At 42.4% G+C, this 23,831-nt stretch overlaps 1 protein-coding gene across 2 annotated transcripts in view; it reads left to right on the top strand.

The window, feature by feature from the left end:
- pld1b (phospholipase D1b) overlaps positions 1–22,377 on the top strand; it is a 60,529-nt gene extending 38,152 nt beyond the window's left edge. For both annotated transcript variants that reach the window (XM_061713631.1, XM_061713632.1), the window contains exons 13-25: positions 2,821–3,114; positions 5,264–5,513; positions 8,395–8,523; positions 8,605–8,723; positions 10,080–10,190; positions 11,233–11,343; positions 12,644–12,732; positions 16,035–16,148; positions 16,225–16,274; positions 16,435–16,569; positions 18,078–18,231; positions 18,952–19,069; positions 21,150–22,377. In XM_061713631.1, coding sequence (XP_061569615.1) covers positions 2,821–3,114; positions 5,264–5,513; positions 8,395–8,523; positions 8,605–8,723; positions 10,080–10,190; positions 11,233–11,343; positions 12,644–12,732; positions 16,035–16,148; positions 16,225–16,274; positions 16,435–16,569; positions 18,078–18,231; positions 18,952–19,069; positions 21,150–21,374 — 1,899 coding nt within the window. In that variant the 3' untranslated portion in view covers positions 21,375–22,377. The remainder of the gene's footprint in view (positions 1–2,820; positions 3,115–5,263; positions 5,514–8,394; positions 8,524–8,604; positions 8,724–10,079; positions 10,191–11,232; positions 11,344–12,643; positions 12,733–16,034; positions 16,149–16,224; positions 16,275–16,434; positions 16,570–18,077; positions 18,232–18,951; positions 19,070–21,149) is intronic.
- Positions 22,378–23,831: the final 1,454 nt, after the last annotated feature.

Here is a 23,831-nt window from a genome sequence, read left to right as displayed (position 1 = left end):
GTGGTGGTGGGACTAAGACCAGTCCCAATCCCCCCCTAGTCCTACTTTTCAGCCCTACTCCTAAATTTTGCGCGTTCCCGTGAGAGTAGTGGTGTCCCAATTCCTCTTTGCATCTAGGGCTAGTGGAGAAAACGAGGGGTAGGGGGTATGAATCTAGCCCTTCACAGCGAGGGATTTCAGATACTGACTCGCTGAAATCCCTCGCCCTAGTTTGGCCAGAGAAAATTTCCCAGAATGCTTTACGTCATCACAGACTGAATAAAAAAAAAAACATGGCGGACATTTCTTATTTTTTAGTGAATAAAATCAATATTTTAAAGTTAGTTTCTGCATAAAAATGTGTTTTGATTACATTTCTAGCGAGAAATATATATTTTACTTTCATAATATTCACTCAGTGAATGTACATAATCACTCGCTTGCTCGTTGTTGCAAAGTCTTTTTCAGACCTCGCCAGAATAAAGACTTATGGTTATTTATGGTTCTGCGTTACACCAACGCAGAGCCTACGGTGTAGGTTACGCGGCGACGTGCGCCGTACGCCGTACCCTACGCCGTACCCTACTCCGTAGGCTCTGCGTCGATTTAACGCGGAACCATAAATCAGCTCCGGAGCCGGCCGCTCTTCTCATCCTGAAAACATTGGAGCAAATTTCTTAACAGGCGTTATTTGGATAAACTGAGCCCAGGTTGGGAATCTTAACGGTTACTTTTACGGCTGAAAATATATTAAAACTTAATAAAGTGGCATATTAACAGCGCTACAGCTGAAATTAAAACAGCTTTTATCTCTGGGTTTCCTGATATGGTGTGATATGTATGTGCAAACGTAACTACGCAGTCGCTTACGTACCCGAACGTAAACCACGCAGTGACGTAGCAAGTGGTGGCCCAATCCCTAGGGAAGATTACAAGGGTCCTACTCATTTTTAGGGCTAGTGTTAGTGGGTGAGGGCTAGTGGTAGTGAGTAGGGCTGAACGATTAATTGCATTTGCGATAATATCGCGATGTGATAAAACGAGATTTTCTAACCGCAAAGGCTGCGATTTGACCAGTCACGTGATCTGGTCACGTTGCCGGCAGGGAAAAAAAGTCAACAGTGCCGCGTGTCCGCGTGTAACCTACTGTATCTACCATGGCGTCCGTGTTAGGGCTCGGCCAGGCGGGGCTTTATAAATATATGGGCTTTATAAATGTATTAAATATATGAACGCGTCGGCGTGGCGAGGAGCACGAGCCGGGCGGACGGTCGCGCTGTGAAGCCTGTTTTATGGTTCCGCGTTAAATCGACGCAGAGCTTACGCCGTAGGTTATGCGGCGACGCACGCCGTACGATGCGCGTACCGCGTACCCTACGGCGTAGGCCCTGCGTTGGTGTAACGCTGAACCATAAATCAGCCTTAAACCACCCGCAGCCCGTCAGCTCATCAGGAGAAGTTAAAGAGCGGCTGCAAGTTGTTCATTGCTGGTTCCTTTTGTTAACTCTGTGAGCTTTATTGGTTTGTTTGTTAGTTTGCTGGTTGTTTTTTTTCTCCCTGTGATTTTTGAGTTATTTATGAAGACGTTCTGAGTTCCCTGTGAGCAGTACTCGAGTTGAGGGGGGATGAAATAAAAAATGGTCAAAATCATCCCCCCTGAAATAAAAACGGTCAAAATCATCCCCCTGTAAAACTGCCATCCCCCTTTTCCATCCCTTATGTCATTTCATCAATGAATGTGGTTTTACTGCTATTTCAACATTTAGAGTCATATCCAGAAAAATAACACCAGAAAAATAACTTATTTGACAATTTTCAGTGTTTCAAGTACATTTTCACTTGAAATAAGTAGGAAAATCTGCAAGTGGAACAAGATTTATCTTCTTATTACAAGCAAAAAAATCTTGTTCCACATGCAGATTTTTCTACTTATTTCAAGTGAAAATCTACTTGAAACGGGTGAAAATGTTGGTTTTTTCCAGTGATGAGTCTTGTTTTAAGTGTAATGAGATTTTTTTTTTTACTAAAATGAGACATTTTAACTAGAAATAAGACAAATATTCTTGTTAAGATTGTGAGTTTTTGCAGTGATCCATTTTACTTATCCTGTGAAGGACAGAGTCATATTGATAAGTTCAGAAAAGTGTTTTTTATTGTTGTGTTTTGATGTATTTGATGTAAGCCCAGTGGATATTTAAAGCTTACAGAAGGCTGCATTTAACTGCTGCTATGTCATTCCTGCAGTATTTCTGCAGGTGTTTTGGTCACTGCTATTATTTGTAATATATTATATTATTTGTCATCAGCACAAATTATCTGTCCCCATATGATAAAATCCACCATCCCCCCTGATTTTTTTTTTTTACACTCGAGTACTGCCTGTGAGGAAGGTTTTTTGTTCCCTGTGGGAGTTTTTCTGTGTTTTTCTATTAAACTATGCCTCGTTTTGGCTAAAGTTTAACCCGGTTTGGTGTCGTGCGATTGGGTTCAGAGAGAACGACACATGTGTAGACGTGTTAAAGAGGTAAAGGCACAGATTTGTTTTCTTTATTATTGTAATCTGTGCTTTAAATAAATCTGGCATTGTTTATTATAAAACAGACTGATTTATTGCTTGTGTAGTTGAAAAATACATGAGAACAGGACCTTGAAAAAAATAATCGCATATTAAATCGCAATTTTGAGGAAAAAAATCGCAATTAGATTATTTTCAAAAATCGTTCAGCCCTAGTAGTGAGTGAGGGCTAGTGGTAGTGAGTGAGGGCTAGTGGTAGTGAGTGAGGGCTAGTGGTAGAAAGTAGGGGGTGTATTGAGACTAACGCTGCTCTCTCCCCCCTGCAGCAACAGGGCGTGCGCGTGTTCGTGATGCTGTACAAGGAGGTGGAGCTGGCGCTGGGCATCAACTCCGGCTACAGCAAGCGGACGCTGCTGAAGCTGCACCCCAACATCAAGGTGATGCGGCACCCGGACCACGTGTCCTCCGCCGTCTACCTGTGGGCGCACCACGAGAAGCTGGTGGTGGTGGACCAGGCGGTGGCCTTCGTGGGCGGCATCGACCTGGCCTACGGCCGCTGGGACGACCGCGAGCACCGGCTCACCGACGTCGGGAGCGTCACGCTCTCCAGCACGCTGCAGGTGCCGCCGCCGCCGCGCTCGGCCGCCGCCATGTTTTTGATTGATTGAAATTCTTTATTCAGTCACTTCACTCTGCAAACATTGAACACAAACATTAAAATAGGCACAGGCAGAAGCAAAGTGCTTATATTAATGCCTGTCCTATATAAAAAACAAACAAACAATAGCAAAACTAAACCAGAAAAGGAGGACCAATAAGGTTTACACACACATATATATATATATATATATATATATATATATATATATATATATATATAGTAAAGACTTTTTTTTAAATATATATATATATCTTTCATACATATCCTTTTATATTCTGTCATATATATATATTTTTATATACACATAAAATATACAAAAGATATAAAAAAATATATATATAAATAAAATATATATATATATATATATATATATATATATACACCATAGATGACCATTTAGTAGCCCGGGCGTTTAATGCTAGATCCACTTGGACCCCAGGCGTTTATAAGAACCAGGCGGGTATTTGCACCAGGCTACAATTTATTTTTGCAATGAGCAGCACCAGACCATTACTTACAAAGAACATATGAGATCACCATAGTACCACTGGAACTAAAATTGTACACACTGTACACAACACAACACCTCACGACGAGCTCCCGATCACGAATCGTGAGGTCGCAAGAAAATCAAGCGTGTTTGAAATCCTGGTCGCTCCTCGTGAAGGAATCACAGCTGAAGCAGCTGTGACCCGATTTGACTCATCCTTTCACAGAGAGCATGTACAATCTCTGATGTTACGTCAAAAACTATTATTTGTAGTTTAAGTTTTGCAAATTCACATTACAAATCATGTTTTAATAGCAAAAAAAAAAAGAGCGCATTTCCACGTACGGTGCGCGTCGCCGCGTACCCTACGCCGTAGGCTCTGTGTTGTTGTAACGCGTAACCATAAATCAGCCTTCAGTTGTGCGCTGTCTGCTGTTCGGAACACTTCCCTTTTTTCTCTTCTCATTTTGCTGGGCCGAGACACAACTTTTGCGGTACGCGTTCTTTGTTGTGTCTAAAAATGATTCGCAGTGCACACACCCAATCAGAAACGGTACAGATATTTTGGGATTTTAATATATAAAAAAATAAAATTAAAAATAATAAAGAATCCCCTCGCCGCTCCACTCCACTCACATGCTCTGATATACAAAGACAGTTTGTCTGTGTAACGGCGACACACGGAGCTGATCAGAGCAGTATGAATGATACTGTACACAATACAACGCAAATACAGTGTTATTACCAGGTTATTACCGGTAGTCGCCCGGGCGTTTAATTGAACCGGCGTTTATTATGCCAAATGGGCTCGGACCCCCGGCGGCTATTAGAGCACAGGCGCGTATTTGCGCGTGGGCGACTATTTGGTCATCTACGGTATATATATATACACACATATATATATATATATATATATATATATATATATATATATATATATATATATATATATATACATATACACACACACACACATACATAAATATCAGAGAACAGCAGCAAACAAAAACAAATAAATATTAACCTTTGTAGCTTTGAAAGATTGCTCTACAAATCTTTTTTTTGTAAACTGAAAATGAGCTGCACGTTTGTAAATCTATATTAGTGTCATTCCATAGTTTAACTCCCACAACAGATAAACGTCTCCTTTTAGTCTCTTTTCTAGCTTTTTGTACAACAAATTTACAAACAAAACACAAATTATATTTTGACTCATGTATTGAGAAAAACCGTTGTACACAGACAGGGAGTAACTTTAATCTAACTTTATACATTATTTGCATTATTTTATAATAAACCAAATCATAAAATTTCATAATATGGGATTTTATAAACAATGGATTTGTATGTTCATAGTTTCCTACACTATTAATAAAACGTATGGCTCATTCTTGTAAGAAGATTATACTACTATTTATTGTTGTCTTATACGTGGAAACCCCAAACTCCCACACAATACCATATATAAGGTAGTATTAGTGAACAATAAATGAAATGTAGAGCTTTATGATTTAATATATTTCTGGACTTATACAGGATTGCTATTGACTGATTGCTGATGTTGATGAGGTCACCTGGGGGCGGGGCTAACGCTGGTCCCTCCTCTCTCCGGCTTTAGGCTGAGACGGCGTCTCCTGCAGCGGCAGTGCGGGTCGCCCCGGGCAACAGCAGCAACGGCAGGGGCGGCGTCGCCCCGGGCAACGGCAGCAACGGCAGGGGCGGCATCTTTACGGTGGAGGACTCGGGGGACCAGCCCAGGCTCAAGGGTCAGGGCAGGATGAGGAGGACGCGGCTCAGCATCCGGAGACACCTGCAGAAGCACGGCCTCGCCCACGCCGACAGCGACAGCGACGCCGACGACGACCCCAGTGAGTCTGAGCGCTTTAACCTTTATGTTCTAACCTTTAACCCGCATCAGAAAACCTCCCAGAAGAAGTTTGAGATTAAAGTATTTCACGTAAAACAGGTGAAGATCCTGCAGACCTGTCAATCATTCCCCTCAGGACCAGCGGCGGCTGGTGCTAACAATGTTTTTGGCATCGGGGTGTAACTAAACGGTCAGGTACAAGCTTGGTACAATGGGGAAAAAAGAAAGGTAAAAAATAATATTTTGGTCCTTTAATTTTGAAAAACATCCAACAATAATGGCTTATGGCTCATACGTTTTAGTGAAGCAGTTCAGTTCTGCTGCAGTGGAAAAAGAAAACTGGGTTTAACATTTCAACAAGTCCACTGTTATTTTGTATTTTTTTTTTTCTTCCTGGTTTGGGTTCAGTTTATTTTACACATTGGAGAGAAGAAAAACATGAACATTTCCATTGTTCTGTCAGGAATTTATATTTGAAAAGATAACGTTACTTTCTTTCAGATATTTCAGCAACAAATATTATTTCAAAAGCAACTGTTATTTAACCGATTTAAAACAAACATACAAATCTGGGTTGTGTAGTTCAGTTTGATTTTCTAAAAAAGACGGGGAATGAATCGTCCGATCACATTAGATTAAAACAACATACGAGTCAAGATGCTGATCGCTGATTCGCTGCTGATAACTGAGTTTCTGGGACACGACTGGATCCCTTTAGAATCTAATTCAGACCAATTAAAAGATCCTCAGGTCACATGATTATCAAATGTTGGAGAGTTTACACTGGATTCTGTTTTACCAGCGAAATATAAAACAAAAAACAAACATTTTGGAACCAAATAAATATTTAAACAACATTTAATTACTATTGACAGTCACCCACAGACTGAAATAACACCTTCTTTTAATAATTCTATCATCTTACAGCATGTTTTTTATTCTGATCTACTGATCAGCCGCCGCTGCAGATCCCTGCAGGGATGCTGGAGATCAGACCTGTCAATCATCCCCCTCAGATCCAGGAGGTCCTGCTCCCTCCACAGAGGCATCATGGGAGTTTTCCACCATTCAAAAATCCTCGTTGTCCCTTTTTTTAAAAAATGAAATTAGTTTCATTATTCTTCTCGTCTCTGAGCATCGGTTTCTCGGATCTGTAGAGATCCCCGTTTCCACGGTAACGCCGTCGCCCTCACTGCCGCTCGTTTTCAAGAGGAGGAACGAGTTCCTCCTCCGATGTTCTCGTCCGTCCGGATCACTCTCTCCCCGAGAGGCTGGGACCCCGGTGGCCATGGAAACGGGTGTTTAGTCTGGCTGCCCGTGTGTGTGTTCAGGTTGGTCCGGCAGCGTCTCCAGCCAGCGCTCTCTGGTTCCCAGCAGGCTGCTGGAGCTGCGGCCCGTCTCCCCGCTCAGCCAGTACCACACTGGTGAGTCGGGTTTCCCAGCATGCTTTGCTGTGGGTTTGGTCTGCTCGTCCTCGAGGTTCCTGGTTTTCCTCCCACGGTTCTCGGTTTTCTGTCCTTGGACAGTTTTAAGGGACATTTAAAGGGGACCTATTATGAAAAACAGGTTTTCTCTTGCTTTAACATATATAAAGTGGTCTCCCCTCAGCCTGCCAACTCAGAGAAGGAGGAAAGCAACCAGATTCTGCAGTGTCTGTACAGCCGCCCGGATGAGCCGTCCAGTGTGATGTGGATCTACGAGCCAATAAGATTCTGCTGATTTTTGTTACGTAATCAAAATGCAAACCACGCCCACAACTATAAAACCGTGTAACTGCATGCGAGTGTCCGACTATCGTAGCACTGCGTGACATCAGACGCTCTCTGTCCGTCTCCCTCCAGCAGCTGCCACTTTATTGAGGTTTTTGTAGTGAAATGAGGAGGAATCATAGAGATAACTTCTCATTTCAACTAACTGGATCAGCCGTTCCTCATCATGACTGTTTCCTACAGCGCTTTCAACCGGCTTTCAACGCGAGCGACAGGAAGAAAATAGAAGCAGGGCGTCCGACAAATGTTCAGCTCAAAACGGCTAGTTAGGACAGTCCAATAGAAAATAAAGCAATGGAATTGATTTTGTTGCTGACACTTGCTCGCATCGCATGCAGTTATTAGGACACGGTGTAATAATAACTCCGCCGGCCGGAGCTTCCGCCATTTTTCCGTAGCGATGTATCACGTCATTCAGGCAGCCAATCAGCACAGAACCTCATTATCATAGCCCCGCCCACTCAGAATCCTGCATAAATAATGAGGTTAGAGAATGGGAAGATAAAGACATGGTTTAGAGGCTGAATTTCTAATTTATTTAACAAAAACAATCAAAAGCTTGTTTTTAAGACATTCAAGGCCTGTTTAAAAAAGGGATCAGATGTCATAATAGGTCCCCTTTAAGTCCAAGTTTGAGAAAATGCTTTGATTTAAAATCTGAACGGGTTTAAAGACGGAGAACCGCTCCTTCAGCAGATGTTCCTTCGGGGGGAACGATGCTGCTGCTGGTCACGGTTCCACCTGCATGCGTCCTGGTTTGGGTTTGTGTTGTGTTTCCTGGTGGAACGTCAGGTCTAGTCGGACCAGAACGCTGCGTTTCTCAGCTGTTTTCATTCCCAGAGTCCCGCTGGGTCCAGACTACAGGAGAAGAACTGGACAAAGGTTTTCTGAACCGAGACCTGCAGACGGCAGGATTCTCCGTCCGGCGACGACGGTTTCAAGCTTTCACATTGACATGCGATAATCTCCACCGGAGTGCAACATTTGAGTCCGTTCTCACTCCTGCGGCAACAGTTCTGCTTCTGCAGCGCCGGCCCGGCCCGTAGGAACCGGCGGTTCAAGGCCCCGGGAACCAGAACCCCTGGGGATTCTAACGGGGTGCTTGTGTTTCAGAGAGCGGTTCCCTGCGGAGTCTGAACACGGGCGTCGGGGAGCTGTTTGGGAACACCCGGTTCTGGCACGGGAAGGACTACTGCAACTTTGTGCACAAGGACTGGATCCAGCTGGACAAGCCGTTCGACGGTGAGGACTCGGCCGCCGTCAGCGCCGCCGCCACGCCCGGGTGTCCTCTCACTCTCACCTCTGTCTTCCTGCTGCTTTCAGACTTCATCGACCGGCACACGACTCCCAGAATGCCCTGGCACGACATCGCCTCGGTGGTTCATGGGAAAGCAGCTCGGGACGTGGCCAGACACTTCATCCAGCGCTGGAACTTCACCAAGGTCAGAGGTCACGGTGTGGACGAGGGGTTGTCCCTAAAGTTGCTCTCTAAATATCGTCGTCATCGAACCTTTATCACCTGTCCATGTGTCGACAACGATAATTATACCACGGTCTGTGTGAATACTGGATTCTGATTGGCTGGCAGGTTGAGGTTAAAAGTGATAATCTCCACCTAGAAAACAAGTTGGGTCAAATTGCCGGATAACTTTAATATGATTGCGCTGGATCAACTGCCAGGTTGTAACCACGGCAACAGAGATTCAGAGAATTAGAGCCGGCTACCACAGGACGGCGACATGAGTGATTTTGTAATTTTTTTTCGTCCATTTGGTGAATTTAACAATTTTGATGACTGGGATGCAGAAGAGGAGAGAAAAGAAAATAGCCGAGCGGACTAGAATATCTCCCGTTACCAAGGAAACTGAGTTATGGCTTGATAAAAAACTTTGTAACTTACCAGGTTCCAACAGACGAGAGATTAAATAGTCGCTCAGCTGTGGCTTGTTATAAAACTAATGATTTCAACTGAAAACACATTAAAGCATGAATAACTGATTTAATATTTATGTTTTTTGGTAAGTGACCGTTGTATAAGCGGGATAATGTCCTTCGAGGTGACATTAACGTAAATATATGGAGGACGCGGGGGCGTGAACCGTCTGACGCGAAGCGGAGGACAGAGCAATATAATATAATGCAATATCGTAGAGGAATAAAAACGAGACTAAAATGTAGATTACAAAATAAAAACTAAAATGTGTCTTCATTTTCGTTGACCAAAACGAGATGAAAATCTAACAAAGATCCTTAATGTCCATGTTTTCAGTAGTTTCTTCTGGTTCAGTTCTGGTTAGTAGTTAGCTAGTTAGAAAAAGACGGGTAGAAATGTGGAAAAATAAATATGTTGTAAACTCAAATTAGAGTCTTTTGTATCTGGAATGAATGTATTCTTGAGTCTATAAGGTAACAATAATATAATAATAAGATAACCTTGTTTGAATTGTAAAATGGGTTTGGCTAAATACAATCTTTGACTAAAATATATATATATATAAAAATGCTCAGACTTTTAGTCGACTGAATCTTGACACGATTAAAGGAGAATGAATGTGACTAAAAACTAATAAAAACTAAAATGATAGCTTGACCCAAAGGCTAGACTAAAACTAAAACTGAAACGGGCTGACAGGTTTCAGTCCCCAGACTGTGTAAGAAGTGGACAACCTGCACAGCTCAGACTCATCTCGCCCGTTTAAAAGTCCACACCCCTAATTATACTCGTTTGTTGCTCCGTATAACTTTACCTGATGTCATGTGTCTTTTTAAACTTAAACCATTGCACGCTTCTCTACCAGCTGGTGAAGCCGAAGTACCGGATCAAGTACCCGTGTCTGCTGCCCAAGTCCCACACCACGGCGGGGGAGCAGCGGTACCAGGTCCCCAACTGCATCCCCACCAAGGTCCAGGTCGGTACAAACACACGTCTATCTGGCCCCTACGAGGCTCAGAGGATTCAGATCTAACATAAAAAATGTGTTATTTTGACCACAAACCTGATCGCCGTATTTAAGAGCAGCAGGTAATTAAAGGCACGGTAAGACGTTTCTGTCTGACATCACGTCTTTTATTTTGAAACGGAACATGGAGGTTCCTTCCCCTCCCTGAACACACGCTTCATCACAAACCTCAGACTCTACAGAACTGCTTACCCTACCTTTAATCCAGTCTGCGCTTTTAAAAATAACATTTAGGAGACGTTAAGTCTAACAACTACAGAAGAGTATTAGGGCCAGGCAGGAGAAAAATAAAAATAATATTTTAGAGGAGGAAGATTTTTTTTTCATTATGCACTTTGAGAAAAAAGTCGAAATGTCGAGAAAAAAGTTGAAATGTTGAAATTATATTTGAAGTATAATTTCGAGAAAAAAGTCGAAATGTTGAGAGAAAAAAGTCAAAATTTAAAAAAAAAAGTTGAAATGTTGAGGAAAAAAGTCGTGATGTCAAGAATAATGTTGAAGTACAATTTCAAGCACAAAGTCGAAATGTTGAGAGAAAAAAGTCAATTTGGAGAAAAAAGTCGAGATGTTGAGAAAAAAGTCAAAATTTTGTGAATAGTCGAAATGTTGAGAAAAAAGTTGAAATGTTGAAATTATATTTGAAGTATAATTTCGAGTACTTCAACATTATTTTCAACGTTTTGACTTTTTTCTCGACATTTTGACTTTTTTGCTCGAACTGCACAATAGAAAAAAATCTTCCCCTCTCAAATATTTTTTCTCCTGCATGGCCCCAATACTCTTCCGTAAACAACAGATTCTTAAAATAAGGATTAAAAAATGTTTTTAATAAAAAATATTGAGAAAATAAAAACATCAGCCCTGCTGTTGTTGCAATGAACCACTGACACAGTCTTTGCAGTTTTACCCAGGTGCCTTTAAATCTTCGCTAGAAAAGCTAACGAGCCGTTTGCTTCGCCTCTGAATGACCGACGATGTTTTCTGCTCTCAGATCCTTCGCTCGGCCTCCGACTGGTCGGCCGGCATCAAGTACCACGAGGAGTCCATCCACAACGCCTACGTCCACGCCATCCAGAGCAGCCAGCACTTCCTCTACATCGAGGTGCGGCTGCTGAAACTCATTTATTTTAACGTGTTACCCGACCGACGGGTTGTTCAGGTCAAGTTGAAGGCTGTTGGTTTAGAGAGGAATGCCTGGCGTTGGCGGGGAAACGCCCACTAACACGTCACTCTGGGTAAATACGAGACAGCTTTGAGTTTCCTGCAGGATTCTTAAAGGCAAGGCAAGTTTATTTGTGCAGAACAATTCAACACAAGGTAATTCAAAGTGCTTTACATCAACATTAAAAGCAGCAAGACATAATTAAACAGTAAATAACAAATACAATGAAATAAAATGATGAAAATAATAATAATAATAATAATAATAATAATAATAATAATAATAATACATTTTATTTAAAGGCACCTTTCAGGACACTCAGGACTCACTCACCTACTGAAAATGAATGCATGAATAAGTTTTTCCATGTCTTGTTTAGACAGAAACCCCTTAATTCTAGCAATGTTTTTTAGGTGGTAATAGGCAGATTTGGTGATAAACTTTAGATGGCTGTTGAAGTTCAGATCTGAGTCAATAATTACACCCAGATTTCTGGCTTGATTTGTAGCTGTCAATGACATGGAGCCAAGGTGAGCGCTGATCTTTTCCCTTTCATTTTTAGGGCCAAAAATGATCACCTCTGTCTTTTCTGCATTTAGCTGGAGAAAATTCTGGCACATCCACTCATTGATTTGGTGAATACAGTTACTCAATGAGATCAGGGGACTGTAGTCATGTGGTGACACTGAAATATAAAGCTGTGTGTCATCGGCATAAGTATGGTAGGAAATGTTGTGACGTTCCATAATCTGAGCTAGCAGTAGCATATAGATGTTGAATAGAAGCGGTCCGAGAACGGACCCTTGAGGAACCCCACATGTGATCTTGGTTCTCTTAGACTCATGGTTTCCAATTGACACAAAAAAGGCCCTATCGTGCAAGTAAGATTTAAACCATTGAAGCACAGTGCCGGTAAGTTCCACCCACTTTTCCAATCTGCTTACGCACGAGTCGGTCGGTCCAGAAATAATAACCCTTCACAAAGCCACCCCCGCCCCCGACGTAGGTTCACCTCGAGGGGGACGAAGTGGTTTTAAACCAGACCCCCCCACTGCCGAGAACAATACTGTCAACAGAGCAGACCCTAATGACCCCTTGTGGTCACAAGTGGGCTTACTACACAGGGTGGCTTTAAATGAGAGCACAAACGGTTACCGGTAATTCCATAAATATATGAGTTTATTCTCTTCTACAGAAATAAAATCCTGCTCATTTGTGGACGTGTTTGTTTCTCTTTCAGAACCAGTTCTTCATCAGTTGTGCCGACAACAGACACGTTTTCAACAAGATCGGAGACGCCATTGCGGAGCGCATCATCCGGGCGTACAGGTCAGAGACCTCGCCGGTGCCGCTCTCGTCTCCCCTCGGCTTCACGCCACTGCTAGAAACCCGCCGCCGAGCCGTGCCGGCGCCGGATTCACCTCCAGATTCTTCTCCGCCGGGTTTACGGGTCTCTGATCATCAGTTTATCTCAAAAACCTCCCTGTTGAAGTTGCGTGACATCCTCAAGCGTCTTCACGGTAGATTTGTGGAGGGAATGGTCCAAGTGTTTTGAACGTGAACCATCTAGAAAAAAGGCATCGCTGTTTTTAGTTTCGGCACTGGTTCTGCAGGCAGCCTGGCGTCTGAGTACATCTCTGCGTGTTTCTACCATCAGAGTTTAGATATATCTGAGGCTGTCCGGTTATGATTCAGGGCGAGTTTACGGGCCTCTGCCTAATGCTGGATTCACACTAAAAGCGTCAAAAATCTCCTGACGCCACCATCGCGCTGCATGGTGGATTCACACTGAAAGCTGCATCACTGTCGACGCCTGCAGTGGGCGGGGCTAAAGCTGCAGTGGGCGGGGCTAAAGCTGCAGTGGGCGGGGCTAAAGCTGCAGTGGGCGGGGCTAAAGCTGCGCTGCAGAACTGGAGGGAACAAAGTGTATATAGTCTAGATATATATAGCTGCACATCTTCAGTTTCCTATTTCACCATGGATCACACTTTGGGACGCCTTCTTTATATTTTAGCGTTATTTCAGTGTAGATAAGAGTGAGTTTGATGCTCTTTAACGAGGTTGGTCCTGGATCAACAGCAACCATCGTTGTTCCCGGTGAAGCTGCAGTCTGTGCGGTGAACACTGACACACCGGTCGTAGCGGATTTGGTCATGATGTTTAAACTGTGTTGTGATTAATAAACACGGTTTTTAATTATTTTTCGTTGGATCAATGTAGCAAATAAAATCTTTCGGACCATCCAGCTCCTCAACCATCAGATACGTGTTTCACATGAGCAGTTCAGGTAAAAACGCAGTCAAATCAGCAAAAATGTCATTTTTCTGGATGAAATATATTAATTCCTGATGAAATAAGTGTGTTAGTGCACAGCTCTACTCATGTGTGCATGTGAATGAGTGTAAGTTTGTGTCTACATGAAAGTACAATCTGCATTGAGGCTTCTTGCTTCAGGAATCCCGGTCTGTGATTGGACGCTGCCTCGCCGTCGCCGCTGCTCATTTGCATAAAGTTGAAATTTTCCAACTTCAAATTGACGCTCTGGACGCCTCCGACGCCTCTCAACGCACGCTTTCATAGAAAATGAATGGCAGCCGGATGCCTCTGACGCCTGTGACGCTTTCAGTGTGAATGCAGGGTAAGAGGCTGATCTCTGCCAAGTCGCTGATTCTCCCTCCGCCGGACTTGGACCGGTCCTGGACCTGCTGAAGCTGCTTCCTCCTCTGCTTCCTGGTCGTATAAACAGACCAGGGTGTCTTTTATGAAAACATCGTCTCTCTACTGTTCGGGTGAAACTGACGTAAAGGAAATGTGAAGGTTTGGCTCAAACATCTGTGTGGAGTCCAGGAACCTGAGGACCAGACGGTGGAGCAGAGGACTTCTCTTCCTCTTCTAACATGTAGAGTTTGCAGTCGTCTTCGTACCCGCCATCATGTCCTTCTACAACAGTTCACACAGGCGTCATTTCACGGTTGTTACGCCTTTGTTACGCCACAGTTACTGTTTCTGTTACTGCTGCTGTTACTGGCACCATTACCGTATTGGCTTGAATATAAGACGGTGTTTTTTGCATTGAAATAAGACTGAAAAAGTGGGGGTCGTCTTCCATTCGGGGTCTAGACGTTATACCCATTCACAACACTAGATGGCACCAGATATCTTTAAAGCGAACACTGGACTTAACTCCCCAGGCCAAAGCAAACCCCTGTCACGAAAAAGAAAAATAGCAGTAAGAAAAAAAAGGGAGAAAATAAGAGAAGACATAACAGAAAATGGAGAAACGTAGAGACAATCTGGAGAAAAGAGGGTGGAAGATCGGCAGGTTAACCGGCAGCTGAGGAGAAGTTATGATGCAAACTTCAAGATAATGATTTGAATGAGGCAAAATAACATGCTTTTTCTCTCGAATATATTGTTTTAATCATTTGTTTCAGATGTACTGTCATTATTTTCTGTATAAAAATTGAATTTGGTGTTCAAAAAGTCTTTGTTCAAACTTGAGTCTTGAAAAAGAAGGGGGTCGTCTTATAATCAGGGTCGTCTTATATTCGGCACAATACAGTACGCCCCTGTTTTACTTCCTGTACACCTCTGGTACTGGCTCAGTTACACCTTTATTGTACATAGCCATAGCCTTCCAGACAGCTGATCACAGGAAATGACATGTTACTGAACGGTTCACAGCCCCTTTTCTAGGTAGCAGCTTCAGGAAAAGGGGTTCTCTGAAAAGAAGCGCAATAATCTGTAGTTTGTTACAGCCTCAAAGTGGACAAGTTGGAACATGAAATGTAGAAAATCTGTACAAGGAGTGCTACCTTACAACTCCACAGTTTTGACTCTTTGCAGTTCTGCAGGTATGAAAATGTAGTTATATGTCTGTTACTGCCTCTCACCCCTTTTCCACCAAATCGGTTCCAGAGCTGGTTCTGATTCACAACTCGTTCAACTTTGGAACCAGCTGAGAACCGGTTTGCATTTCCACAGCTCTGGTGCTAAGGGGAGCCATGTCAGTTACGTCGCTGCGTTTGCATGAAAGTTGCAGCAACAACCAGGTATTTTCTCTAATAGGACTTGGTCCACGTAGCTCCTCCGTGGACACATCTCTAAAAGACAGGTTGTCTCCTCCTCCCATGATGCTTTGCTGCATCCAGATTCATTCTTATTTGAAAATGTCTCTGTCTCCCAGTCTTGCTGTTGCCGTTGGTCTGAATAACTCCACCCCCTCCGCTTATGTAAGCGGTTCTTTCCTCTAGTCCAGCAAAGAGTTGGTGCTACATTGGAGCCGGTTCTTTGTCAGTGGAAACAGAAAGAACTGGCCCAGAACCAGAACCAACCTGGAACCGGTTTGGTGGTAGCTCAAAGGTGGACCAGTTGTGTTCTGCCTGCACAGCAGCAGAAATAACGGCTCTACGGTGGTGGGAGGAGCCGTCTGTGTGACTGCAGCCAGAATCATCCTCTGAGCTGAAACTGGAGCTTTTAAAAGTCCGTCAGGAACTTGTTTCCTGGTTCTGGTTTCTGGGCGGACAGAAACATGTTAGTCCTGCTCGGGCCGGCGTGTTACATCAGCGGTTCGAGTGGAGGCTTCCTGCTGCCGCTCTGAGAAACGAACACGTCTGCTTCTGCGTTTGTAGGGAGGGTAAGAAGTACCGCGTGTACGTGGTGACGCCTCTGCTGCCGGGGTTCGAGGGAGACATCAACACGGGCGGGGGCAGCGCCATCCAGGCCGTCATGCACTTCAACTACAGGTACGTGTTGTCACGTGACCACCTGCTGGTCATCGTCTGAGGAAACTGACTGTCCTCTTATGCTCTGTCCCTGCAGGACCATGAACCGAGGAGACCACGCCATCATCTCCCAGCTCAAGAGAGAGAGTAAGTCAAGACGTCAAGACAAGATCTGCTTTGATGCAAAAATAATGAAACCCGGGTTTTTATAAACCCAAAACTGTTAGGTTTCTTCGCAAACGTCTGCAGAGAAGCCTGGAGAGTACAGTGGAGAGTAATGTGGGGACTACTGTGGGTGTGTTTCCAGTGGGAGACCAGTGGATGAACTTCATCTCCATCGCCGGTCTGAGAACACACACGGAGCTGGAGGGGAAGCTGGTCACCGAGCTCATCTACGTCCACAGCAAGATGCTCATCGCCGACGACAACACCGTCATCATCGGTAAACGCCTGGATGTGCTTAGATCAGGGACGGGGAGCAGGAGGGGTAGAGTTACCGAGTTACAGAGTTAGAGAGCTGCAGAGTTAAGCTTGAGTTATGGTTCTGCGTCACACCAACGCAGAGCACACGGCGTCACCGTGACGCTGTCGTGAACCTTCGGACTTCTCCGTCATTCCATTTCGCCGCGGTGCAGTACCCCCCGCGACCGCTAATTCGCGTTCTTTTCCTGAATGGTTTATCCAACTGTCTCCGGTCACAGTGAATGAAAGAGATAAGGAAAACTATTGTGCAAAAAAACAGAACAAAAAAAATCACACATACACGAAGAAAAGAGCGCTGAAAGTTCACCACTGCTTCAAACCGGAAACCGGAAATGCGTTGCTTCCAAGTGAACCAATCACAGCCCTCTCCGTCTGCGTTTGGTCTGCGTCGCCTCGGCGCGTAGTTACAATTTTTGGGAGGTGGGCATGTGGTCTGCGTCGACGCAAACCACACGCCGTAGGCACGGCGTCGTTTTGACGCAGAGCCATAACTCAGCCTTTAGAGAGCTGCAGAGCTGCAGAAGGTTTTAGTTGCAGACTGGAGGATCTGGAGTCACTTTGGTCAAATACGCAGGAACCCAAATAAAAGAATCACAGATTATTTTTAAATATATATTTATTTTCTTCAAATAAAATAATTGTCACAGCTGCAGATAAATATTTGGGGTCGGTCAGTTGGTCCAGAACATTCTCTGCAGGTAACTCTGCAGAACTATTACGAAAAACTTTTAATAGTTTTTTAATAGTATTTATAAAAACTAGTAGAAATAAAGGTGGTGTGAGACGACATCTGATCTAGGGCTGGGTATCGATTCAAATGTCAAGAATCGATTCGATTCCGATTCTTAATATTCAGAATCGATTATCATGATTCAATCCGATTCGATATTGATTTGGCTTAGTGTTATTTAAAATGTTTTTTGAGCTGTTGCCTGAATTATATGACTGTAAAATAACTAGTGAAATAATAATTTCACAATAATTATTGTGAAATAACTAAGAAATAAATAACTCAAACAGTCCTTTCAATATCCATTTAAAGTGCAAAAAAGAAAGAAATTGCAACAGTTCATGCAGTAAAGAAATCATTTTAGCTTATCTAATTTATTCTGTCACCACTCACGCACACATATTGCCATGAAGCACCTGGCATTTTTCAGAAGTGTAATGACAAACTGTGTGTCCGACTACTGGGATTAAAGTTCACCTGGCGAAAATGATGAAAAAAAAAAAATGAAAAAAAAATCGATCTTTAGACATAAGAATCGATTTTTAGGAATTAATATGAGAATCGATTTAGAATTGGAAAATCGATTTTTTCAACACAGGCCTAGTCTGATCTGAGGATCTAAATACCTCATTTCTGGGAGGGGGGGGGGGGGGGTCCCCTTACGTGTCCTCCGACTGAAAGGGGCGTGTCCTCTGACCCCTGGGCGTGTCCTCTGAAACTTCCCCATCCCTCTGCAGGCTCGGCCAACATCAACGACCGCAGCATGCTGGGGAAGCGGGACAGCGAGGTGGCGGTGATGGTGGAGGACTCGGAGACGGTGGCGTCGGTGATGGACGGCCAGCCGTACCAGGCGGGGAGATTCGCCCTGCAGCTGCGGCTGGAGTGCTTCAGGTACCGGACCGGCTGCTGCTGCTTCAGCAGATCTTTTTTTTTTTTAATTTTTTTTTTTAAATACTTTTCTATGTGCCACACCAGAGTGATGTTCAGTATTACAATAACAAAAAAAACCAACTAACTAAAATACATATAGACATAAGACAGACACCAACCTCAACATATACACGAAAACAAAAAAAATATTAAAGGAAACATCTAAACAACAACAACAAACACAAACAAAACAAAGAGAGGCCTAACATGCCTTTAAATACCTTCTAACCCCCGTTACCTCCCTCCCCTATACATCCCTTACACTTCACTCTTTTATGTATTAACTACAATTACTATTTTCACAAATCCTCATTTCCATTCTTATTCCATAAACACAATACAACTAGAGGGAGAGAGAGAGACCATGACAGCAAGTACATGACAATACCTCCAAAGATAATAATAAAAAAGAAAAATAAATAAAGAAAAATAATAAAAATTTAAAAAGTAAATTAAAAAAAAAAGGATAAAAACAAAAAACATTAAGTGCTTCAGTTGTTGAATCCTCCATATTATTATTATTATTATTATTATTATTATTATACTCCTCCATATCCGTAAATAATCCATTGAGCTCCTCAGTATTAAGAGTACTAAGCTTTTAGGTGCATTTAGATCTCTTCAGCAGATCTACTCCTTTACTCCTTTACTCGTGACCTTATTTAACCACTCCTCCTGCAGGATGATCCTCGGCGCGAACACCGACCCCTCCATCGACGTCTCGGACCCCGTCAGTGAGCAGTTCTACAAGGAGGTGTGGATGGCCACGTGCGCCCGCAACGCCACCATCTACCAGAGGGTGAGTCCTCCCTGGTTCTACCTGCGTCTGCTTTAACGTCACGCCCACAGCCTCAGGCCCAAGAAAGAAGCAACTGAACGGCTGTTTAGGGCCCCGTTACCACTAGGGAGGTTAAAAAAATATAAAATAAAATAATTTTTACATCAATACCCATATTGACGAGGTTCTGTTTATCTACAGGACTGTCTCAGAAAATTAGAATATTGTGATTTTCTGTAATGCAATTACAAAAACAAAAATGTCATACATTCTGGATTCATTACAAATCAACTGAAATATTGCAAGCCTTTTATTATTTTAATATTGCTGATTATGGCTTACAGCTTAAGAAAACTCAAATATCCTATCTCAAAAAATTAGAATATTCTGGGAATCTTAATCTTAAACTGTAAGCCATAATCAGCAATATTAAAATAATAAAAGGCTTGCAATATTTCAGTTGATTTGTAATGAATCCAGAATGTGACATTTTAGTTTTTGTAATTGCATTACAGAAAATAAACAACTTTATCACAATATTCTAAGTTTCTGAGACAGTCCTGTAAGTTGAGTGATTTTAATTATAGTTCTAGTTTTTGTAGTACTTTGTTGTTGCACTTAATTGTTGTTGTTCCACTTCAAATTGCTGTTGCAATAAAGCAGATAACGTGTTTACAGTAAATGGTTTATAAATGATCTATTTGATTATTTTGTTTCTTTTAGTAGCCTACACTGTAGATGACACTCAGTATCACACTCAGTACTATATCACTTTAAATATTAAGTGTAAATCAACCCCAGGCTGCTCTTGCAGCTGAATTTGCTCCATTTCAGATTAAAAACCATAGATGGTAAAAACCTGCCAGGCTGAGATAGGATGATGGAAACAACACTGCTGCAACTGTGACCTTTGACCTTTTATCTGTTGCTTCTCTGTGTGGCCAGTAGGGGACGTTGCTGACTTTATAAATATTAATTGAAATATTTTTTTCTGCAAGTTTGTTAATCTGTTGTAGCTTCCATGGTCTTAATCCCTGTGGATTACAATGTAACTACAACGAAAAGTTCTTCTAGTTTTACAAGTGTATTTGTGATGACAGGGAAGAACATGAAATAAGTTTATAGTGGGTGTGTGAGTGATCAATAATCAGTATTATTGGCAGTAATAGAGGGCCCCACCATAAAGTGTGTCAGAAGAACTGGGGCCGGATTCACCAATATGTTCTTAAGAACGATCTTAAGAAATGTCTTAAGATCTAAAATTAAGAAGTTCATAAGAAAGTTCTTAAGTGCAATTCCTCAATATTTTCTTAAGAACCGTCTTAAGAACTGTCATTTCTTACGAATTTCTTATTTTTCCTACTTAAGAACTTCTTAAAATATGTCATTGCATTGCACGCAACAAAAACAACATTTATACAGGTAGTTTGGTCTTAACCGTCAGTCACTCACTAAACATGGAGAAGGAGAAAAAGAGATGCAGGAACTTTTCAAGGTTATGGGGGATGAGATTAATGTGCCGAAAAAAATACTATTGGGGAAAATTAATAATAATTAACTACCACGCTAATTAACATGCTAACAAACAGTTAACAGGCTCTTTGTGTAATTAATTACAAAGTATATCCTCAAACTATGACCTACTAGTCTAAACTTGTCTAAAATGTGTTGAAAAAGGTGATATTAGTCTTATTATTATTATTATTATTATTATTATTATTATTATTATTATTATTATTATTATTATTATTATTATTATTATTATTATTATTATTATTAACCTTTTCACAGAAGAAATTTTAAGACAGGTAAGGTTGTCTTAAAGTTAAGAAAAAAGTCAAGAACAAATTTGAGAACTTTTATTTCAAGAATACCATTTATTCTTAAGTTTTTTCTTAAGAAGAAACTTAAGAAGAAAGTTGAGAAAATACTTTTTTGGAGAATATGACTTCTTCTCTTTTTTCTTCTTAAGACTGAACTTAAGAAAAAAATGACACTTAAGAAGATTTTTCTTCTTAAGAATGTTTTGTGAATCCGGCCCCCGGTCTCTCCAGGCCGGTCCTGGATCCCCGACCTCTGACCCGTCTCTCTCCCTGTCCAGGTCTTCCGCTCTCTGCCGTCCAGCGACGTCCGCAACATCCTGGAGCTGGACGGCTACCTGGCCAAGCCGGGCCTGGACAAGGACGACCCGGCCCGCGCCCACGAGGAGCTGAGGAAGATCCGCGGCTTCCTGGTTCAGTTCCCGCTCCAGTTCTTGTGCGAACAGAACCTGCTGCCTCCCATCGGCTCCAAGGAGGCCATGGTGCCCATGGAGGTCTGGACCTGAGGCGGCGTCGCCCCGCGGCCCGGCGCGGCCCACACTCGTCTGTTTCCTCGTTTTATTTCATTATCTTTACTCCTGAGAATCATGGGAATGTTTACCGATGGGGTCGGGGGTCGAAGGTCATGAAGGATACAGCCTACGGAAGGCCACGAATGACAAAAGAGGGGATAAAATGAAGATTAGCTCCTTTATAAAACTATTGGTTTATTTAAAACGTTTATTTTAGTATTTCAACATTCATCTAAATGTTTACGCATTAATGGATCAATGTGTTTATATGTTCTCTACGGTAAGAACGAGGTTTAAAGTAGAATCACCTGGGAGCGACTTAAGACCAGGGATCTTCACTTGATCAGAATCGTTAGAAACACCAAGATCAATAAAAGTAACTTCAGGAATTCAGACAAAAAGAAATCAGTGCTTAAAAACCTGATTAATTAAAAATGGATAAATCAGACACAACGATCCACTTTTTTTGGTTCCAATCAGATTGAATATTTGCGACAGACGTGAATAAATTAAATCAAAAAGAGGAACTTGTACATCATCCAACCATTTAAATAATTTAAAGCAACAGTTTTTATTCTGAATAGGACACATTTTTCCGTCATTCCAGTATCGTATTTATTGAATTATTAATTATTATTATTATTACGTCTGTTTCGGCCCCCAGCACCAATGTTGGATCAGAGATAAGTAGTTGAATATATATTTAAATATTTATTCCTGTATTTTCTGTCAGTCGTGGTCTGACGTTCGCACCGGCTGCAGATCCTTCCGTTTACGGTGGAACCAGAAAACTGGCTGGAATTAAAGCACCTGAGATCCCGGACGTTTACGGCGAAGGACGCCACCGTTTGGTGTTTGAAGGCGGAGACGGGGGAGTCTGAGTTCGCCTGCGAGGCTGAACTCAGGGAAAACAAGACACTACAGTTTACCCCCCAAAGCCGCCGTGTTGCAGTACCAGCTCTGACCACACGGGGGTGCCAGGCCGGCCCTGCTGCGTGGGGACATAGACATACATACGTAGACGCCCCATCGAGCGCTGAGCCGTACGTCAACGTCGCCGCCATATTGGATGTTCAAGACTGCGCTGTAAACTAATACAAGTAAATTGACTTATTTTTATAAAGCGCCTTTCTACAAAGAAATTTACGTTTTACGTCTCATTAATTCGTTCACACGCGCACTAATATACTTTTAACATTTAGGCACCAAATATAATATGTTTCATTTTCTCAGATGGCAAAAATAAGAATTTTATTGATCCCACATAGGAGTAATTCATGTTACATCAGCTATAGAGAACAAGGTAGTGCCGAAAAACAATATATATCCCCCCTCACAAAAATAAGAAAAATAGAGAAACATATTTTCTCATCAACAAAACAAATTTAAAATTTTTCAAATAACAAAATAACATATTTGAACCATTTTTCAGACAATGAAATAACATTTGAACCATTTTTCAGATAATAAAATAACATTTGAACCATTTTTCAGACAATAAAATAACTATAAAATAAAATTCTTATTTTTGTGAGGGGGATATATATTGTTTTTCGGCACTACCTTGTTCTCTATAGCTGATATAACATGAATTATTCCTATGTGGGATCAATAAAGTTCTTATTTTTGCCATCTGAGAAAATTCTATATATTATATTTGGTGCCTAACTGTTTCCCAAGTATATTAGTGCGTGTGTGAATGAATAAATGAGACGTAAATCGTAAATTTCTTTGTAGAAAGGCACTTTATGAAAATAAGTCAATTTACTTTTATTAGTTTCCAGCGCAGTCTTGAACATCCAATATGGCGGCGACGTTGACGTATCGCAGCAGCAAGAACACTCAATGCGGCGTCTACGTTTTTATGTCTATGGTGACACCACTCCGACCCACTAGGTGGCGTACGCCTCACGTTTGGGCCTGCTGCCCCGTGTGGTCGGAGGTGGTACTGCTGAACAATGGCTTCCATTCTTATAACTAAGGGCAAAGTATTTTTCAGTTAGAAGTCACAACAGTTTATATGGGCTTCTATAATCTGTTTGGATGTAGGATGTTGAAGACGCGTCACTTTATGGTGTAGTTGGAGTATGAACCGTCCAGGGTTAGAGAGCATCCAGCTCGTGTTGTCATGACGACCCTCCAGCGCGGCGTCCGCCTGCCCGTCCTCACTGTGAGCTCTGAACCTGCTCGGTTGTGAAGGAAACGACTCACAAAGACCCCGGACCTGCTTCCTGGAGTGAACCAGCAGACTCTACGGCGCCTGAAGACCTGGACGCCGCGGCGTTAGGATCTTGGTGGCGGCCGCTACTCCCCCGCTCAACAACACTATGCAACACCCGGGGCGGGAGCGCAGCTCGCTTGGTGGGAAAAGACACTAAATGGATAAAAACGGCAGATAAGATGAAGAATTCAGCTTTATTTTTCTTCTTTTTTAAAAAATCTATCTGCTTT

Source organism: Cololabis saira, chromosome 22 (assembly GCF_033807715.1).
Source record: "Cololabis saira isolate AMF1-May2022 chromosome 22, fColSai1.1, whole genome shotgun sequence".
In the NCBI taxonomy this organism is placed as follows: Eukaryota; Metazoa; Chordata; class Actinopteri; order Beloniformes; family Belonidae; genus Cololabis; species Cololabis saira.
Note: the sequence above shows the minus strand (reverse complement) of the source record. Positions and strands in the feature narration are given on the sequence as shown.